A 20,677-nucleotide genomic window follows, 5' to 3' on the forward strand; every position below is an offset into this window, starting at 1 on the left:
AATCGAAGAATCCTACACAAGCTTGTTCGATCTGGCCTAATCGAGCCGCTCCTCGGCTATACTCCGGACCCACACGCAAAAGGTTTTGATCCTACCGTACGGTTCATGTACCACTCTAATGTCCAAGGGCATAGCATTGAAGATTGTCGTGCTTTAAAAAGGAAGATAGAAAGAATGATTTAAGAAGGGATAATTGTGGTCCAGGACAGTGACACCCAAAATATCGCGCAGAATCTTTTACCTGCACATGATGATGCACATTTTGTGGGCGAGATGCATGGTGGCAGAAAGTATGAGAATTCTCTTGGGAACTTGCTGACTAAAGTTAACGATATTGAAATTGGTGAAGGTTCCAGCAATTTTGATGTGCAATCCAGTGGCTAATATGTCGAGCTTGGTAATTGGAAAGACGCTCCTTTCTTGGCTAGCCAGGGAGGAGTTTTGGTGGTTTATTTTGTTGTCATTTCTGTTTGTCCGGGTTATTTCAGGGTTGTAATTCGGACATTGTTTGGTGGTTCAAACTTTTCTTCTTTTTTCCTAGTTCGTTTTATTGTAGTAACTCGTCTAGTGTTATCTGGGATTGTTCCAGGGTTGTAACCCATGTCTATTTTGCTTGTTTGTTCGAACCCTGTTCACCATCTGTCTAATGCAATCTCCTATTTTCTGTTAATTCTAGTCAGTTTTTGTTTAGGTCATTTTTCCTTTTATAGTTCTTCTCATGCTGACTCTAGTGACATGACATGCACACATAATTCTCAGCCTGATCTTGAAAGTTAGTCTAATCATGAAGTAATGGCACAATTTTGAATATGATAAAAGGATGCGTTTGAGGAAATAATTAAAGATTCACGCGTTCTGAGATGACCTGAACTTTGAATTGAGTGAAACTGAGGCAATAAGCCTGGGAAATCAAGAGGTTAATGAGAGCATACAACAAGGAAATGCCTCTCAAGTAGTTTGAGGTAAATCAGTCAGTGTTGAAATGCATTCTTCCGCATCAAGATAAGGTTGAGTCAAGTCTGCTTCGAGCTGGCAAGGGTCATTCATTGGGACAAAGGTATTGCCCATTGGCGCTTTTTGTTTGTGTTGATGCCATCAATAGATACTATATGTGATTTGTTTGCTTAACTTCAACTACATGTTTGTACTTGGCATTTTTAAGTTTGGTATGACGAAGGCACTTCATTCTGCTATCCAGACACTTTTATCCTTTGCTACCCATTTTGAGCCCTAATTTTTTGTTTCAAACCCCTCTTTCGGAATCAGAAGTAGAGTTGGGAACTAGAAAAAAAAGAAAAGGAAGAAAAGGAAAACAAAAAGAGAAAAAAAAAGAGGAGAAAAAAACAAAAAGGAAAAGAAAAGGAAAAGAGAAAAAGAAAAAAAGGAGAAAAGAAAAGAAAAAAAGGAAAAAGAAAAAAAAAAGAGAAGAGAAAAGGAAAGAAAAAAAACTAACTTTGTGTTTGAACTACGTTTGACCTGATTCTTGTCACCTCAAGATACGTAGGCAGCCTTACGGTTCGGTCATACTAGATAAATTATTTCATAATTCCCCAAAGTCAAGAATGGGGCAGATTTTCTCAGAAATCCCATAAAAAAATAAAATAAAATATCCAGACTCCAAGAAACTGGGGCAGAAGTTTTAATTTGGCCAAAAGACCTGATTCCAAAAGTTATAATTTTGAACCCTTTCATTTTAAATTATTTTGAGCCTCCATGCCACTCTTTCTTTCCAACCCTGTCCAAAAGCCTACATTACGGTCCAAAGAAAGACCTTCCGACCAATGTTTGAGGATGCCAAATCAAGTGTGTAGTGAAAGTATGATCTTCCTACATCATGGGTAATACCTTGTTCTCATCGCAAAGAGAGAGAATGATAAATAAGAGAGTCTTATCAGTGAAAACCCTCATGGGCACCGTAAGGAGACGGTGAGTTGAGAAAAAGAGCAAAATGAGAGAGGCTTGATGGTGAAAACCCTTGAGGGCACTACAAGTCGATTGAGGTTGTGGATCAGATGGGACAATTGAAGCGCTGAAACCCAGTTTCATAGCGAAGAGGTACAACAAGAGTTGAATATTCGACTCTGCTTGAGAGATTAGGCCACTTAATCCAAAGATGTATGTCATGGTCATTAGAGTTAGTATCCATATCTGATAAGTTTCTACTTTGCAATTTTCTTGTTAGGAATCATCTCTTTCTCTGTTCCTCTTGTTCTGTTTGAGTCACTTCTTGAGTCTGTTTGATCAGAACAAGTGAGAAATGACTTTAAAATTTACTACCAGCTTTCCAATTGCACAAAACGAATTTGGCTAGCACATCAAAATGGCATAAGTCAGGGAAAAGTGGTATGCGCATTGAGTTGGTAACAATCAACATGCTTTGGGATTCATGTGAAATGCAAGGGTTCAGTAAATGTCAAATCATGAGCAAAATGCAACAGATAGAGGATATTGGGATCGAATGGGACAAAGGTGTTTTCTGTGATAAGGGTTGAAAGAAAATGGGCAGTCGATAACAAGCAAGGTCTTTCAAGTTGAAATCAAAGTTATTATGGGAACTGAAGGAGCAATCGTCTTCAAAGTCAAGGCCACAAACTAACCACCATATTTTAAACTCACAAATTTTCTTTGTCTGACACAGGGATGAAGGCTATGTTCATAACAAAGCTTGAATTTTTCAGCTGTAATACCCAATTCTGTCTGCGCAAAGGCTATTGAGAAGATCACACATCACCCCTAGGAGATGCACTTCCTAGTCTGGGTATTTCAAGTTATATTTTTATTTTAGGAAACGTACTTCCTAATGTTGGTCATTTAAATTCATCCATAGGAGACGCACTTCCTAGCTTGTCATTGAAATTTCACCCCTAGGAGATGCACTTCCTAGTCTGGGTATTTCAAGTTATATTTTTATTTTAGGAAACACACTTCCTAATGTTGGTCATTTAAATTCATCCATAGGAGACGCACTTCCTAGCTTGTCATTGAAATTTCACCCCTAGGAGATGCACTTCCTAGTCTGGGTCGTTCAAGTTATATTTTTGTTTTAGGAGACGCACTTCCTAAATTGAGATTTTACCACCATGAGACGCACTTCCTATTTGGTTCATTTAAGTTCATTCTTAGGAGACACACTTCCTAGCTTGTCATTGAAATTTCACCCCTAGGAGATGTACTTCCTAGTTTGGGTCGTTCAAGTTATATTTTTGTTATAGGAGACGCACTTCCTATTTGGTTCATTTAAGTTCATTCTTAGGAGACACACTTCCTAGCTTGTCATTGAAATTTCACCCCTAGGAGATGTACTTCCTAGTCTGGGTCGTTCAAGTTATATTTTTGTTTTAGGAGACGCACTTCTTAAACTGAGATTTTACCACCAGGAGACGCATTTCCTATTTGGTTCATTTAAGTTCATTCTTAGGAGACGCACTTCCTAGTTTGAATCATTGAAATTTTACCCATTAGGAGACGCACTTCCTAGTAGGTGTCTTTCAAATTATACTTGTTAGGAGACGCACTTCCTAGCTTTGGTCATTTAAATTCATTCCTAGGAGACGCACTTCCTAGTTTTAGTCATTGGAGTTTCACCCCTACGAGACACACTTCCTAGCATTTAAGTTTACTCCTAGGAGACGCACTTCCTAGCTTGAGTCATTGAAATTTTACCCCTTAGGAGATGCACTTTCTAGTCTGGGTCTTTCGGGTTATATTTTTGTTTTAGGAGATGCACTTCCTAAATTGAGATTTCACCCATAGGAGACGCACTTCCTAGTCTGGGTCTGCAGGTTATATTTTTGTTTTAGGAGACGCACTTCCTAAGTTGAGAATCTTCCCCTATGAGACGTACTTCCTAGTTTGGGGCCATTTTAGTTTATTCCACGGAGAAGCACTTCCTAGCTCGAGTCATTGAAATTTCACCCCTAGGAGACGCACTCCCTAGTCTGGGTCGTTCAGGTTGTATTTTCATTTTAGGAGATGCATTTCCTAAATTGAAGTTTCACCCTTAGGAGACGCACTCCCTAGTCTGGTTTTTTCAGGTTATATTCTTGTTTTAGGAGACACACTTCCTAGATTGACGTTTCACCCCTAGGAGACGCACTTCCTAGTTTAAGTTATTCAAGTTTCACCCCTAGGAGACGCACTTCCTAGTTTTGGTTCATTCAAGTTTCACCCCTAGGAGACGCACTTTCTAGTTTGGGTCATTAAGATTTTATTATTAGCAAACGCATTTGCTAGTCAAAGTTTATTGGTTTTACTCACATGAGACGCACATCCTAGTCGAGTCTTTAGTTTTACTCTCAACATTGCATCAATAACATAGGTGATTTACAGTTTTGCTAACAACTCACAAATCTTCCTAGTGCAAACTGGGGCAGAAAATTTGGTTAGTTTTGTTGTTTTGATTGCAGGCACCCACCTGGATAACAAGGGAATACAGTTCAAGTTTTAGCAATCAGGCGCCCACCTGGAGAATAAGGGAATACAATTCAAGTTTTAGCAAGCATGCTCCCACTTGGAGAACGAGGGAAGTCATTTCAGAATTCAATTCAAGTTAGAAGTAGCAGAAGCTCGCGGCAAGAATGCGAGTCAACAGTCCGAAATGATCAACAGAAGTAATTTCAATCCAAAAGAGAAAAAAGAAAGAAAGAAAGAAAAAAGAAGTGAATCCAAAATACAGAAGCTGAGACAAGAGGTGGATTTCTCAAGACATGACTAAAGTCACAAGCATGGTGTGTCCAGTTTTGATCTGAAAAGCTGAAGAAGAATGAACTAGCACTTACAACTAGCAAGCATCAATGTTCAAATCTAAAGTCTGCATGATAAACCATTCAAGACTCAAGATCAAGTTTCAGAAGACTTATAGATAGAATTTTGTAACTCATAATTGACAGGTTTAGTTAATCTTTTTCATTTTTTGATTTTGATGTAATAACAGGACCGCGGACCGGAACCTCGACGGAATGGCACCTCGATCGGCTCTCTACCTCGGTATACTCCATCACCTCATTCACTTCTGAACTACATGTGACCTGATTCCTTTATAGCCAAGGATATGTAGGCAGCTCAGATAGCAGGGCTCGGTCACATTCTCTTTTCTTTTAAATTTTGGGTCTCTTTAAATAAGGATCGAGTCAAAAAACCTGTCTAGTCATTCTTTGTCTGAAAATACTTTGTATTTCCAGTCAAAGAGGGGCAGCTGTAGACATGTGATTTTTGACCCTCCCCAAGATTTTGAATATTTTAGCATTTAAATACTTAGTTTACGTCTAATATAGTTATTTTAACTAATTTTGACCCTTTTACATTATTTTAAGAACAAAAATTAAAAATCACAAAAATAGTTCCATATTTCTCTACTTAATAGTTTCATATTTTGATTTAATTTTAATAGTTTATTCTCCTTAATTAAGATTAATTAGTATTTTTTAGTACATTTTGTTATCAATATTATTTTTGTAAAAAAAAAAAGAGAAAAGAATGAATTTTGGATTAGTTCTTATTTTTGTGTCACAAGACAAATATTTTGAGCCTAACAGGGCCAAATCTTAGGCCCAAATTCGGAGCCCATTCTTCCATAACCCAAAAAAAGGCAGCCATAAGCCATCTTCTTCAACATTGGACAAAAAAAAACCCTAGCTAGTTCATCTCTTTCTTCATAACACAAAAACCCTAGAAGACAAGACACAAGACAAAACCCTAGGACACCTCTAAGCAGCCACTGTCGGACCACCCACTGCGAGCCGCCGCTACCCCTCGTCTCTTCACCTCACCGTAGTCAGCCTCCACCACGCCTCTAGCCGCCGGCTACCACCACAACAACCAGCGAACTTCACACAAAAAACGACCATGGCTGCTTTCTTCTTCTTTTTCTTCTTCTTCTTCTTCTTCTTCTTCTTCTTCTTCTTCTTCTTCTTCTTCTTCTTCTTCTTCTTCTTCTTCAGATAAGAAAACAATGGAGATTACAACCCAAAACCCCTAGAATCCCCTTGACTAGGAAAAACCATCCGCCGCCGCCGCTTCTACAGCCATCAACCATCGGACCTAACTTCCAGCACCCCGTCTTCTTGACACCTTCAAAACATGTGCTAAATTCCCTCCTCTTAAGGACCACCCCGGCAGAACCCAGCTGACTGATCCCTCACGTTCCGCTACTGCCTTGCCGGCGAGTTGCCGGAAACCGGCGACCACGCCAGAAACACACACATAGTCATAAGCAGAAGGTGGGACAACTTGGTGTTAGCGAGCTTCTTCTTCTGATTTTCAGTTTTGAAACCATGGACTTCGATGGAGTGTGATTGAGGTCGTGTTGGTTTCGATTTTCCGATGCCGATTAGTGATTCCGTTGAGGTCGCCGTATCCATGTCTACTATTCTGATTGTGGTCATTTTCCATTTTGTCTTTTGAGTTGCAGCTTCGAATTTAATAAAAGGTCTGACTCTTGCTCTATTTCTCGTGTCATTCTTTCTTCTTCTTTCTTTCGAAAATTTCCAGGAATTCAACACCCCAAAACCCAACAAAAATACTTCAAAACATCCCCTTTTACACGACAAAGAGTGGTGTTAACAGTCGAGGTCGAGGATTCCGTTGGAGCTCTGTTCACCGGCTTTGATGATCATCTTTGCTTATGCTTGTTTGGCGTTCGTCTGAGTTATTGTACATATTTTTGGAGACTCATTTAATTGGAAATCTTGCATTAAAAGGTTTATTCTTCCCTTTTTTTATCTTATTTTATGTGATTTTATTTATTTTTTTTTAAACTTTGTAAATAATAATGTAAATCAATCCTTAAATGTTATATGCTTAATCATGTTTCTGAAGACATAGTATTTAAACTTGCCAAAAGTTTGGAAGATTTGGACATTAATAAGTTTAGGCTTCAATTTTTGGGATGTAGGGTATTGGTATATGATAGTTTATTTATTCAAATATCTAAAATCATACACTTTTTCCACAAACAACTCCATAACTCTTGGCCTTACAATAATCTTAAATTAGTTTAGGAAAATAATTCAAGTGCGCTAGTTTATTTAGGTGCACTTTAAATAATTAAACATCATGGCTATGTGTATGGTCTCCGTAGCATAATTGTGATATGTAACAAAAATAAGTATTAACACGTGATATTTATTTTAAGGCAACCTTTTCATAAATTTAATCAAGCAATAAAGCAGACATAGGTAAAAGATGAGAACCAATAAAACACAAGTTATCCAAAAAATAATATAAGCCAAATATAGTCAATAAAGCGACCGTGCTAGAACCACGGGACTCGGAAAATGCCTTACACCTTCTCCCCGCTCAATAGAATTCCTTACCCGGACTTTGTTTTCGCAGACCAATAATAAAAGAGTCAAACCTTCCTTCGAATAGGGATCAAATAAAAGGTGACTTGGAACACCCAAAAATCAATTCCAAGTGGCGACTCTGAATAACCAAATAATCCCTATTTCAAATTTGTCACTTTAATTGGAAAAAACTCTTTAACCCACAATCCATAACACACATTATCTTTGGGGGGGGAGGGTAAAAAGGGGTGTGACAGCTCTGGCGACTCTGCTGGGGACATTAATAAGAATTCGAGCTTTGTATATTGATTTTTGTTTGGCTTTTATCATGTCTTGGATATGATTGTGTTTAGGAGCATAATGTGCTATTTGTCGCTTATTTACCGCTTTAATATTTATTTGAATTGTGATATAAATTGTATCCTCTCTCGCACCCCTCTAAGTCTTCTGATAGGTAGATATATTGTGTTTGCCTACGAGCATCACAAAAATTTCTGTCTTGAGATAAAGCCAGTTAGCCTACCAGCTTCTGGTGAAGGATTTAATCACACATGTTTAGGCGGGAGAACCGTTAGCTAGCAGTGCTGTTCTACTACTGGTGATGCTTGACGCTCCTCGGCTCAGGTTGTCCACCCGGGTAAGCCAGGTCTAGATACCATCTCCTTTTGGATTTAAAAAACCTTGAAGAACAAGCCACATGCCTGATTATCCCTAGTAGGATCGTTTTTGTTTTGCATCATTCGACTTAGCGAAGCTCGGCACAGGGGCCGGGTCCGTATAAGACAGATATCCTCTTTGAGACCAGCATGTCCACTTATGTGCTACTTGCTACATCATTTGGAAGGCTTGTTTGCATTGTTGACCGGCTTTAGAAAATTAGCTTAGCATAATTTGAAAAATAAAAACATTCTCCTAGTTTGGTACAAATAACCCCTTTTTAGTGAAATCTTGCAGTGGTCTGGCGTAAAGATTAACTTTTCTAAAAAAAAAATCAAAAAGAATAAAATAGTTAGTTGACCGAACTACGCGGGTCTGATTCTCACCGGATGTGAGATACGTAGGCAAACCTCGTCGGTTCCGGCCCCCAATATTTCCAAAAAAAAAAAGAAGAAATAAAACTCCAAACATATTCTCCTTAATTCTTTTTTTTTTAAATTTTGCTTTAGAAAATGAAAAAAAAAATCAATCAAAAAATATAATAATTTCTTTCAAAAAAAAATCATTTGGGCCTTTTATTTTTTTATTTAATGACTATATTACCACTTTAACTTTTTTTTAGTCCCACATTTTGGTTTTAATTTTCATTTTATTTTGTTTTTTAGAGTCGAACCTGAGAAATCGGAACTTTTATGTCAATAGTATATTTGATTAAAACCTAACCTCGTGTCCGGATAAACAGGTGCACCATGAGTAGGGAAAGAGGTAAGTCTGAAAAGAGGCCTAGGTCAGAAGGGATACTGGATTTTCTTATTGTTGATCAGATACCACAATTGTTGTGGGATTGGTGGAGAGATTTTAAGGAATATGAACGAAACCAGATAAAGAAGTACTTGGGACATTTGGTTCACATGATGACAATCCAACTAAGGAGGGATGTGATCGAAGCTTTGATTCCGCATTGGGATCCTGAAAACAATGTGTTCCATTTTACTGACTGTGAAATGACTCCGACCTTGGAGTAAATCACTCATTTCCATGGGTGGGGTCGTAATCTTCGTCGCCAAAGGCCCATAGTACCAAAAAGGTGAATAAGGGTAAGTTTCTGAAACTCTTGAACATAAATTACGGACAATATGATGGTTTAGGAGGCAAGTGGGTTAAGTTGGAATTTCTGTTTCCCTTGTACGGCCTAGAATGCAATTTCCAAAGAAATGTGGGAAAATTGAAATCAAAGGAAGACAAGGAAACATGGAAGATACACAGAAGGTTTGCATTTATGGTTGCTTTTTTGGGGCGTGTAGTTTTTCCGGAAAGGGAAGGACGTATTGACATCCGCTTGGCAGGTGTAGTTGAGGCTCTGACCTCAAAAGGGGATGATTATACCTTGGTCCCTATGATTCTTTCTTCCATTTTTCGTGCTTTAACTAGATGTAAATTGGGCGCACAAAACTTTGATGGCTGCAATATTTTGTTACAGATATGGTTTTTGGAGCATTTTTATCGTCATCCTACGATCACCAATTTTAGTGAGATCTGGCCTAATCACACTTATGATCACCAGAAAAGAATTGATGAATGTGACTTACCAGAAATGATTGATGCTTGGAAAGAATTGCTTCTTATGTTGTCTTCCAAACATATCACATGGAACTACGATTGGTTTTCCTCTAAAGAGGTCATTTGTGAGTCTGCATACCATTTTTATTTGGTACTCATAGGATTGGATGGTGTTCAGCCCTATGCTCCACTTCGGGTAATGCGCCAGTTTGCACGACGACAGGAGGTGCCACCAACATGAGATATGAGCAAGTTCTGTTATGACTTTGGTAAAGATCAACCTCATGACGAAGAGGAAATTATAAAAATTTGGTATGCTAGTAAAGTCTCGAAGTTGAATGAGATGGTAGAAGACCGGGATCATGAAGAGGTGATCCCTGAATATATTACTTGGTTTCATGATCCTTCGTCATTTAGAGATAGGCCTGAGGAGTCGAACAGGAGGAGAAATGATCAAAGAACTATAGAAAAGCTGAAAGAGGAATTGGGGCATGCTAAGATGATCATAGCCAAACAACAAGCCCAACAGCAAACAGGAGTTGCTCAGATTCGTTTAAATATTGAGAAAGATTATCAATCTGCCTTAAGGGTCATGGATAAAGATCTAAAGTTATCTAAAAATGAGGTAGCCCGCTTACAGGAAGAACTGGCAAACACGAATGGTTTAGTCAGAAGAGTTGGGGCGAACAAAAATGCTGAAATACATAAGTTGCAAGAAGAATTGAGCATCGCCGAGGAAGCAATGCACCAACAACAAATGGAATTTGATCTCCAGAGTGAGAAGTTCGAGTCAATCAAGAATCACCAACTAGCTGAATTCGAGACGGAGAAACGTCACTATCATGAGATAATAGGTCGGCTGCAAAATGATTTGACCGAAGACATGAAACAAAGGAACTCAGCATTGGACCGCGAGGCAGATGCACTAAATTTGGCCAATGCCCGTGGGCGGCAAATCGATGGCATGTTTGCATTCCAAGAAAATGTCAAGAGAAGGATACTTGAGATAGCCGAGTACACTGCTCTGGGGTGCATAGATTGTGAGAAAATGAATAAGAAAATGTTTATCGAATCTGCAATCAATCTCGCTCGCCACATTGCTACAGATCTGGAGGCCATGTACAAAGATATGTCCAACCAATTGGGACAGGGAGCGCCCCAACCAAGATGATGTCAAGTGTATAGTCTGCAAATTTGGAGTCTTTGTTGCATTCATTTTTTTTAAAGATGTTTTAGTAGGTGTATTTTTATTTTTGAGTCTATGAGGGGTCTATTTGTGGCTTTGGTTTTGTGAGTCTTGTTTCAATTCAGTCGAATCTGTTGTAGTTTTCTTTGCACATTTTGTTTCAACGTCTTGTACCAAAAACAAAAATATATATTGAAAACCCATAAAGATTTTATTTTTCAAAATTTTGTGTGTGTTTGTTTTTGAAGAAAAAAAAATACAAAAAAAATAATTCAATCAAGTGTCTTGCATCCCTGAACTACGTAATGATCTGATTCATGCGGCGACATGATACGTAGGCAACCCACAAAAAGGTTCGATCAAAATATTTTTCAATGAATCTAAGTTGGGATCAAAATGGGGGGAGTGTAAAAAAAATAAAAAAATAAAAAAAATAGGGGAAGGTGCCAATAAGAAGCAACTTGATAAGCCGGAATGAAATATGAAGCCTTCCAAAATGCATTTTAGAAACAGTGATGATGATAGGAGCATGGCACGTTATGTGTAATTCATATCTATAAAATACCTAACCCTCACACATTTGTTGTCTCTTATAGAGAGTAATTTAAGGTGGTTGGTTTGTGGTGAATTTGACAAAACATCATTACTTCACAAGATCTAAGGGACCAGTAGTAATGGATAACAACGATGAAATCGAGTTGGTCAGTGACAATCCGCAGGGTCAGTCAGTTGAGCAAGAGTCGGAAGAAATAAGAAAATTGAGACAACAACTGTCAGATGTATATCAAGCTTGGGTTTCCGGTCGACCTCCACCCCAGGGTCCTTCAGAGGGAACTTCCACCATACCCCAGGCTACTCAGATACCGCTCCATGCAACGAGCGATCCCATTCTACCACCAGGGTATGTGCCAAACTACAGCCTCCATGCTGCCCCCGGTACTTTTAATATGCGACCTCCAATCGCACCATTTAGGAACACCCCTCTAGTTGTGTCTGGAGCACCGGCATATACAGTACCACCGCCACCACCTGTGACGAGACCCAATAATGAGCCACTACCTCAGGCTTATGATGGCCAATACTACTCCCCAAATATGGATTTCAGGGCCTCAGCTCCCTACAATTAGACTACTCAGTATGAGTCACCAGCGGAAAATGAAAAGCCTGCAGAGATAAGTGAGCCGGATGAAATGGCCAGGAAAGTGAAAAGTCTTGAACAAAACATAATGAACATACAAGGAATAGGTGGTCACAAAAGTGTCTCGTTCAATGATCTGTGTATGTTCCCTCACATCCATTTGCCACCAGGTTTCAAGACCCCAAAATTCATGAAGTATGATGGACACGGCGACCCTATCGCCCACTTGAAAAGGTACTGCAACCAGCTGAGGGGTGCAGGCGGAAGAGAAGAATTGTTGATGGCATATTTTGGAGAAAGTCTTATAGGGGTAGCCTTTGAGTGGTTCATTGACCAGGACATCTCTCACTGGCATGTCTGGGACGACATGGCCCAGGCCTTCGTCAAGCAATTCCAATACAACATTGATATTGCGTCGGATCGTAATTCTTTGTCCAATATGAAGAAAAAGCCGACCAAAAGTTTTAGGGAATATGCCATCAAGTGGAGGGAGCAAGCGGCTAGAGTTAAGCCACCCATGGATAACCACGAGTTGATCACTATTTTTCTGGAAGCTCAAGAGCCTGATTACTTTCAGAACATGATGTCCGCGATGGGTAGACCTTTTGCAGAAGCAATCAAAATAGGGAGATGGTCGAAAATGGCCTCAAGACCGGCAGAATTGTAAGTCAAGCTACTCTCAAAGCCACCACCCAATCTATCCAAACTAGGTTGGGAGGTTTGGCAAATAGAAAGAAGAGAGATGAAGGGTCCATGATGGCTTCGAGATCTAGGGAGTTTCAAAGAGGGGAATCGCACCATTATGTGCAAGTTTAGTAGGGGCAATCCAGCTACCCTCAACATTATTATCCCCCGCCAATTCCTCAATACTCTGTGGGCCCACCACAATATACAGTGTTCAATGCTCAATCATATGCTCGACCTCCCAATCAATGGGTACATGCACCAGCTCCAAGGGCCCCCCGACCTCAGCAACAAAATTTTCGGGCACCCTACAATGCTCGTCCCAGGCAGGATTACGGTCGAGAGCAGAGGCCGGTGGAAAAATTCACCACATTAGCTGAATAAGACTCTCTCATTTCTTTGTTCATTGTTGCCTTATAGTTCCCGTATGGGTTTTCACTGATAAGACTCTCATTTTTTTTTATTTTGATTAAGATACTGCATGAGGGCGGTTACCCAATGCCCTTGGCATGGGAACTTCAAACATTCTCAAACACATCTATCAGAAGTTCTTGAAAGGTAAAAAGGCGAAATGAACCTTGAAATGAATTACAACTTTTGGAAACCATTTTTACAGAAAAATCGTGAAATAAAACAAACTTCTGCCCCAGTTTTGGAGTATTGGGAATATGGACTTTTTGTTCTGATGGGACCGAACCCAGGGTAAGGCTGCCTACGTATCCTTTCGGAATCAGGTCTGACGAAGTTCAATGAAAGGAGTTTTTTTTTTGTTTTTTTTTTTGTTTTTTTTCAAGTACACAGGTAGACAAATACGGATCAAAAGACTTAACAAAAGAGTGACACCTATTTGGAGTAGGGAGCAAATGATAGTCTTTGTCACTTTAATCTGAGAAAATCAATGTGTGAAAATTCTACAGTGGGTATATATCAGATATAATATCTTTTGACTGCATCTGCGTTAATAGTTATGTCTGGTACCCGTCCTTATTCATCTACCAAGTGCAAGGCCCCTTTTGGTAACACTTTCCTGATGATGTAGGGTCCTTGACAGTTCGGGGCGAACTTTCCTTTAGCTTCCACCTGGTGCGGAAGGATGCGTTTCAACACCAGCTGGCCTACCTCAAACTGCCTTGGGCGCACTTTCTTATGGTAAGCGCGTGCCATTCTTTGCTGGTACAACTGGCCAAAACACACTGCTGCTAGCCGTTTTTCATCAATCAACATCAGTTGTTCTAATCGGGTCTTGACCCACTCAGTGTCTTCAATCTCTGATTCCATAATAATTCGGAGAGAGGGAATTTCGACTTCAGCGGGTATTACAGCTTCAGTTGCATATACAAGCAGATACGGAGTTGCACCAACAGATGTGCAAACAGTCGTGCGGTATCCCAAAAGAGCAAAAGGCAACTTTTCATGCCATTGCCTAGAACCTTGGATCATCTTCCGAAGAATCTTCTTGATGTTTCTTGTTTGCCACTTCAACGGCTCCATTGGCTTTTGGCCGGTAAGAGGTAGAATGGTGATGCATGATTTTAAATTGTTCGCATACCTCCTTCATCAAATGACTATTTAGATTGGCTGCATTGTCAGTGATAATGGTCTTTGGGATACCAAAGCGACAAATGATATTGGAATGAACGAAATCTACCACTGCTTTCCTGGTGACTGCTTTGAAAGTGACGGCCTCCACCCACTTGGTGAAGTAATCAATTGCAACCAAAATGAATCTATGCCCATTTGAAGCCTTTGGCTTGATTGACCCAATGACATCCATTCCCCAAGCAACAAATGGCCAAGGAGAGGACATGGGATGCAACTCCGAAGGAGGCGAGTGAATCAGGTCACCATGAATCTGGCATTGGTGACACTTGCGAACAAATCTGAAGCAATCTCGCTCCATAGTAAGTCAATAATACCCTGCTCGCAGAATCTTCTTTGCCAAAACATATCCATTCATGTGAGGTCCGCATACCCCCGAATGCACTTCACTCATGATCTGCTCTGCTTCTATAGCACCTATGCATCTCAACAAGTTTAAATCTGGGGTACTCTTGTACAGAATTTCCCCATTCAGGAAGAAACCATTGGTGAGCCGCCTTATAGTTCTTTTTTGATCTCCTTTGGCATGCTTTAGATATTCTCTTGTTTTCTGGAATCGTTTTATGTCATGATACCATGGTTCACCATCTGGTTCCGTCTCGATTGTATTGCAGTAACCGTGTTGATTCCGAACTTGGATTTCTAGTGGGTCAATATGAGTGTTGTCTGGATAAGGGAGAATCGAGGCTAAAGTGGCCAAGGCATCGGCTAGCTCGTTGTGAAACATAGGAATGTACCTGAACTCGATGGATTTGAATCTTCTGCTCAAGTCTTGCACACATTGTCTGTACGGAATAAGCTTGATGTCTCGAGTCTCCCATTCACCTTGGTCTTGTCGGATAATCAAGTGAGAATCTCCCATGACCAATAGTTCATGCACATCTAGATCGATGTCCATTTTCAAACCCATGATACAAGATTCGTATTCTGCCGTATTATTGGTACAGAAGAACCGAAGTCGGGCTATTGTAGGGTAATGATGTCCAATATGTGAGATGAGGATTGCCCCGATCCCAACTCCTTTGATGTTGACAGCCCCATCAAAATACATTTTTCATACAGGGTGATCATCTGAAACTACTTCCTCTATTGAGTTGACCTCTTCGTCTGGGAAGTATGTGTTAAGTGTCTTGTACTCATCATCAACTGGATTCTCTACCAAATGATCTGCCAAAGCCTGTGCTTTCATCGCGGTGCGAGTGACATAGACGATGTCGAACTCTATGAGCAGGATTTGCCATTTTGCGAGCCTGCCAGTGGGCATTGGCTTTTGGATGATGTACTTCAAAGGATCTATTCTGGATATGAGGTAAGTAGTGTAGGCCAAAAGATAATGTCTCAGCTTCTGAGCGACCCAAGTCAAGGCACAACATGTCTTTTCTAAAAGGGTGTACTTAACCTCATAATTGGTGAACTTCTTGCTCAAATAGTAGATTGCTTGTTCCTTTTTGCCTGTTGCATCATGTTGCCCCAGAACACATCCAAAGGAATTATCCATCACTGATAGATATAAAAATAAAGGCCTACTAGGTTCAGGTGGGACCAGTACAGGGGGTTTTGACAGATAATCTTTGATCCTGTCAAAGGCTTTTTGGCAATCGTCCGTCCACTTGATAGCGGCATCCTTTTTTAGTAACTTAAAGATGGGCTCGCATGTGGTTGTGAGCTAAGCAATGAACCTACTGATGTAGTTCAACCTCCCGAGTAAACTCATGAATTCCTTTTTGTTCTTCGGAGGTGGCAAATCTCGAATGGATTTTATCTTAGATGGATCCAGTTCAATGCCTCTTCGGCTGACTATAAAACCGAGGAGTTTCCCAGATGGAACCCCAAATGCACACTTGGCTGGATTAAGCTTAAGGTCATACCTTCGAATCCGTTCGAAGCACTTTTTCAAATCGCACACGTGATCAGCCCGTGTCTTTGATTTTATGATGACATCATCGACATATACTTCAATCTCTTTGTGCATCATGTCGTGAAAAATGGTGGTCATGGCCCTCATGTAAGTTGCCCCTGCATTCTTTAAACTAAATGGCATGACCCTGTAACAATAAGTACCCCATGGAGTGGTAAAAGTGGTCTTTTCTGCATCATCTTCATCCATTAGAATCTGGTGGTACCCAGCATAGCAATCCACGAATGATTGTATCTCATGCTTTGCGCAATTATCTACAAGAATATGGATATTTGGTAAAGGAAAATTATCCTTTGGACTTGCTTTGATCAGGTCCCTGTAGTCAACACAGAATTTGGTCTTTCCATCCTTCTTCGGCACAGGCATAACATTCGCCACCCAGGTGGTGTATCGGACAGCTCTGATCACATTGGCACTCAATTGCTTCATTATTTCCTCTTTGATTTTGTCACTCATGTCTGTTTTAAATTTTCGTTGCTTTTGTTGGACTGGTGGAAAATCAGGATACATAGGAAGATTATGAACCACTAGATCGGCACTTAAACCCGGCATATCATCGTAAGACCAAGAAAACACATCTCTGTATTCAAATAAAAGTTGAATCAAGGCATCTCTGGTTTTCTGTTCGGTGTGAATGCTTATCTTCATTTCTCTAATTTCTTCAAGACTTCCGATATTAATTGGCTCAGTTTCATTGAGGTTGGGCTTAGGCTTATTTTCAAATTGTTCCAACTCTCTTTTTATTTCCTCAACAACCTCATCTCCATCACATTCCACCTCTTGATGCATTATTTCGATATGAGACAGCTTTTTAAGATCTGGGTGTGAATTCCTCATGCATGTCATGTTATTAAAGCCGACATTAACAAAACTGAAATGGAAATAAAATGATAGAAATTAGGAAAAGGAAAAGATACAAAACTTAATACGAAACTAAACTGCATTTCATTGAATTCGAAAGGATAGAAGGGTTAACATCAATATAAAACAATCACACTGAGATGTTTGGATTACAACCTTGAAAGTAACCCAAAATACAAAAAAGAAGCTACAAAAGCAAACTACCAAGACTTCTTCCTTGTGGGGAGAGGAGTTGCTTCCCAGTTAGTGAGCATGGTGTCTGGGTCAATTAGTTGCATATCGGCACAACTAGTGCCTTCACCAGCCTGGATCATATTCACTTCAGAAAATATCTGGCGGAGGCCATGGCAAATTTCATCAATGTTTGCATGCGCCGAGGAATTTTGAACCTCTTGGAGTCGTGGCTTGACAAAAGTGTAGAAAATATGAGGGATAGGTTGTTGCAAGACCCATCCATGTTTTTGTGGTGCTTGGCTTTGTTTTTGTCTTCTTATGTTGGCCTGAAGCCTAAGCCAAAAGTACCCCGGTTACCGAACGGAGAAATAGGCTCTGAAACTCCTTGCAATGATGCCCCCAAGCCTTTCCCTAGCTCATAACCTTGTCTCATCATAACCGCAACCACCATTATAGATGTGGTGGAAAGACGAGGATGCAGAATGGGCTTTCCTTCCTCAACATGGTCCACAGAAACCACTTCGAAAGATTGATAGACAATGGACTCACACCCTTCCTTGGCCTCAATGCACGGGATTAACGGGTCTTTATAAATGGATGACTCGTCTTCTCCGTGAACAATAATCTCTTGTCTGTTGTGTTCTAACTTGACCATCTGATGCAATATGGATGGCACAGCTCGAGCCATATGGATCCATGGCCTTCCAAGAAGAAAGTTATAAGAAGTGTCCATGTCCACTACTTGAAAGACAATTTCAAAGTCAATCGGCCCAATCGTCATAGTGAGGTTGATCTCCCCAATGGTATCTCTCGCTGAACCGTCAAAAGCCCGGATGCGAACATTGCTAGGTCGGATTCTGTCTATGTTGATCTTCATACCTTGCAAAGTAGAGAGAAGGCATACATCTACACTCAAGCCTCCATTGACCATGACTCGTTTTACATAATGCCCCTCTCATTTGACGACCAAGTGCAAAACCCTATTGTGCCCGGCTTCTTCCTCGGGAAGTTCATCATCAGTAAAGGAGATTCTGTTTACCTCAAAAAATCTATTGGCCATATTCCCCAACTCATTCACTGTAGTCTTCTCTGAGACATGTGCCTCGTTTAAGGTCATGATTAGTACACGGGCATGCTCTTTTGAGTGTAGGAGCAGGGATAGTAGAGAGATTTGGGCAGGAGTCTTTCTTAGTTGTTCAATGATTGAGTAGTCATGAACTTTCATCTTTTTCAAAAACTCTTCTGCCTCTTCTTTCGTGACAGATTTCTTTATTGGCAATTGTCCTTCTCTGATTTGCTTGGCCTTCCTCAACTCCTCTGGAGAGTAACACCTCCCTGATCGAGTCAAACCTCCAGTTTCCCCCACTTTTTCTATGATTTCCTTGCCTTTGTACGTCATCACAGTTTTGTCGTAGTTCCAAGGAATGGTTTTTGTATTTGTCACAGGGGGTTGCACGGCAGGTCTGATTATGATCGACTCTGTTATGCACTTTGTATTGCCCTGATTCTACCTTGTGATGGGGTGGCCTCCAAGGACATACAACATTGGGCTTGGAACATTAGAGCGAACTTCCAACCTCGTGACCTTGGGAACAAATAAAGTTACATTTTCTGAACTCGGGGTGCCTTTCACAATTAATGGCACATCTCGGCTTGGACTCACATCCCGTTTAGTTCCCTCTTGAATTGTTCCCATGGTCATCTCTGCCCGAGTAAATGGCTTGCGTTCCAGATCTCGTCCAATCGTTCCTACAAAATGAATATCGTTGTGTGCTGGCAATGGGTTGTTTGTAACATTGGGAGGTTCTTCGCCATTTGTTACCACAATCAACTTTTCAGTGACGAGTCTTTCTATAGCTCTTTTTAGAGTCCAACAGTCATCCGTGTTATGCCCCGGGGCACCTGAATGATATTCACATCTAGCATTTGCTTGAAATCCATGTTAAGCGGGATGCATATGGTGGGGAGCGATGGGTCCAATCATGCCCATCTGTTTCAGCTTCCGAAAAAGACGGTACCATAGACATCTCGGTACCATGCTGACAGAATCGGTTCTTCGATAGCAGTGGCCGTGAATCAAGCTACTCAGGGCATCAAGGCCACAAACCAACCACCACTTTAAGAACTCACAAATTTTTCTTTGTTTGAAGCAGGAACAAAGCATGCAGAATGGTGATTCTAAAAGAACGAATGTCACCAAACGTAAGTTCCTTAAAATCTCCATTTTTCTTTTACTTTTGGCATACATCACTATTGTTTCCACCTCCTATTTTTATGTAGCTTAATCCAGGTAGAACCTTTTCGTCTAGGGTGATCCAACTCATAGTTCCGGGTAGAAGTACTCTTCGCTCAGGTTGTTTTTACATAGCTTAACCCGGGTAGAACCTTTTTCGCCTAGGGGGATCCAGCTCATATTTCTGGGTAGAAGTACTCTTCGCTCAAGTTGTTTTACATTAGCTTAACCCAGGTAGAACCTTTTCGCCTAGGGGGATCCAGCTCATAGTTCCGGGTAGAATTACTTTTCACTCAGGATATTTTTACTTAGCTTAACCCAGGTAGAACCTTTTTGCCTAGGGGGATCCAGCTCATATTTTCGGGTAGAAGTACTCTTCGCTCAGGTTGTTTTTACATTAGCTTAACCCAGGTAGAACCTTTTCGCCTAAGGGATCCAATTCATATTTCTGGGTAGAAGTACTCTTCGCTCAGGTTGTTTTACTTAGCTTAACCCAGGTAGAACCTTTTCGCCTAGGGGGATCCAGCTCATATTTCCGGGTAGAAGTACTCTTTGCTTAGGTTGTTTTTACATTAGCTTAACCCAGGTAGAACCTTTTCGCCTAGGGGGATCCAGCTTATAGTTCCGGGTAAAAGTACTCTTCGCTCAAGTTGTTTTTACATTAGCTTAACCCAGGTAGAACCTTTTCGCCTAGGGGGATCCAACTCATAGTTCAGGTTATTTTTATGTAGCTTAACCCAGATAGAACCTTTTTCGCCTAGGGGAATCCAGATCATAGTTCCGGGTAGAAGTACTCTTCGCTCAGTTTGTTTTTACGCAGCTTAGCCCAGGTAGAACCTCTTCGCCTAGGGGGATCCAGCTCATAGTTTCCGGATAGAAGTACCTTTCGCCCAGGTTTGCTTTTTGTTAGTTTAACCCAGGTAGAACTTTATCACCCAGGGGGATTCAACATTTTTTGTCAGTAATACAGGGTGCCAACCCCTGGTAACATTTCCTTTTTCAGTAATACATGGCACCAACCCCTGGTTACATTTTCCTTTTAGTAATACATGGCACCAACCCCTGGTTACATTTCCTTTACCGGTATAAGGTACGCTAATCCCTAGCTGAGCTTTCCAACATAGGGTCTCTACTCCCTAGTTGATTTTTAAAATAGATATAGTGCTCCACTCCCCAATCCCTTTTTCTCAAGGATATATAATCCTAATTTTATTGCTTTCAACAAAGAAGTAGTTTAGAATTTTGTTACAATAACTCACGAAATTTTTCTAGTGAAAACTGGGGCAGAAAAATTTCGTTCGTTTGTTTGCTTTGGTGTCTGAGCAGGTTTTACCTCGAGGCACAGGGTTCGAGATGCCCAAAGAATGAGTCTCAATCCAGAATA

General features: G+C 40.5%; 2 protein-coding genes across 2 annotated transcripts; both read right to left on the bottom strand.

The window, feature by feature from the left end:
- Positions 1 to 13,492: 13,492 nt before the first annotated feature.
- On the bottom strand, positions 13,493 to 13,999 carry LOC138879995 (uncharacterized). The gene has a single exon (XM_070159643.1). The coding sequence runs from the start codon at positions 13,997 to 13,999 to the stop codon at positions 13,493 to 13,495; it is 507 nt and encodes a 168-aa protein (XP_070015744.1).
- Positions 14,000 to 14,414: 415 nt separating this feature from the next.
- LOC104230463 (uncharacterized) lies at positions 14,415 to 15,005 on the bottom strand. Its single transcript, XM_009783284.2, has one exon. The coding sequence runs from the start codon at positions 15,003 to 15,005 to the stop codon at positions 14,415 to 14,417; it is 591 nt and encodes a 196-aa protein (XP_009781586.2).
- Between the last annotated feature and the right edge of the window lie 5,672 nt (positions 15,006 to 20,677).

Source organism: Nicotiana sylvestris, chromosome 10 (genome assembly GCF_000393655.2).
Source record: "Nicotiana sylvestris chromosome 10, ASM39365v2, whole genome shotgun sequence".
Classification (NCBI taxonomy): domain Eukaryota; kingdom Viridiplantae; phylum Streptophyta; class Magnoliopsida; order Solanales; family Solanaceae; genus Nicotiana; species Nicotiana sylvestris.

Bases quoted from the DNA above. Each gene is read 5' to 3' on its own strand.
- LOC138879995 (XM_070159643.1), bottom strand. From the start codon at position 13,999: ATGGAGCCGTTGAAGTGGCAAACAAGAAACATCAAGAAGATTCTTCGG.
- LOC104230463 (XM_009783284.2), bottom strand. From the start codon at position 15,005: ATGGACATCGATCTAGATGTGCATGAACTATTGGTCATGGGAGATTCT.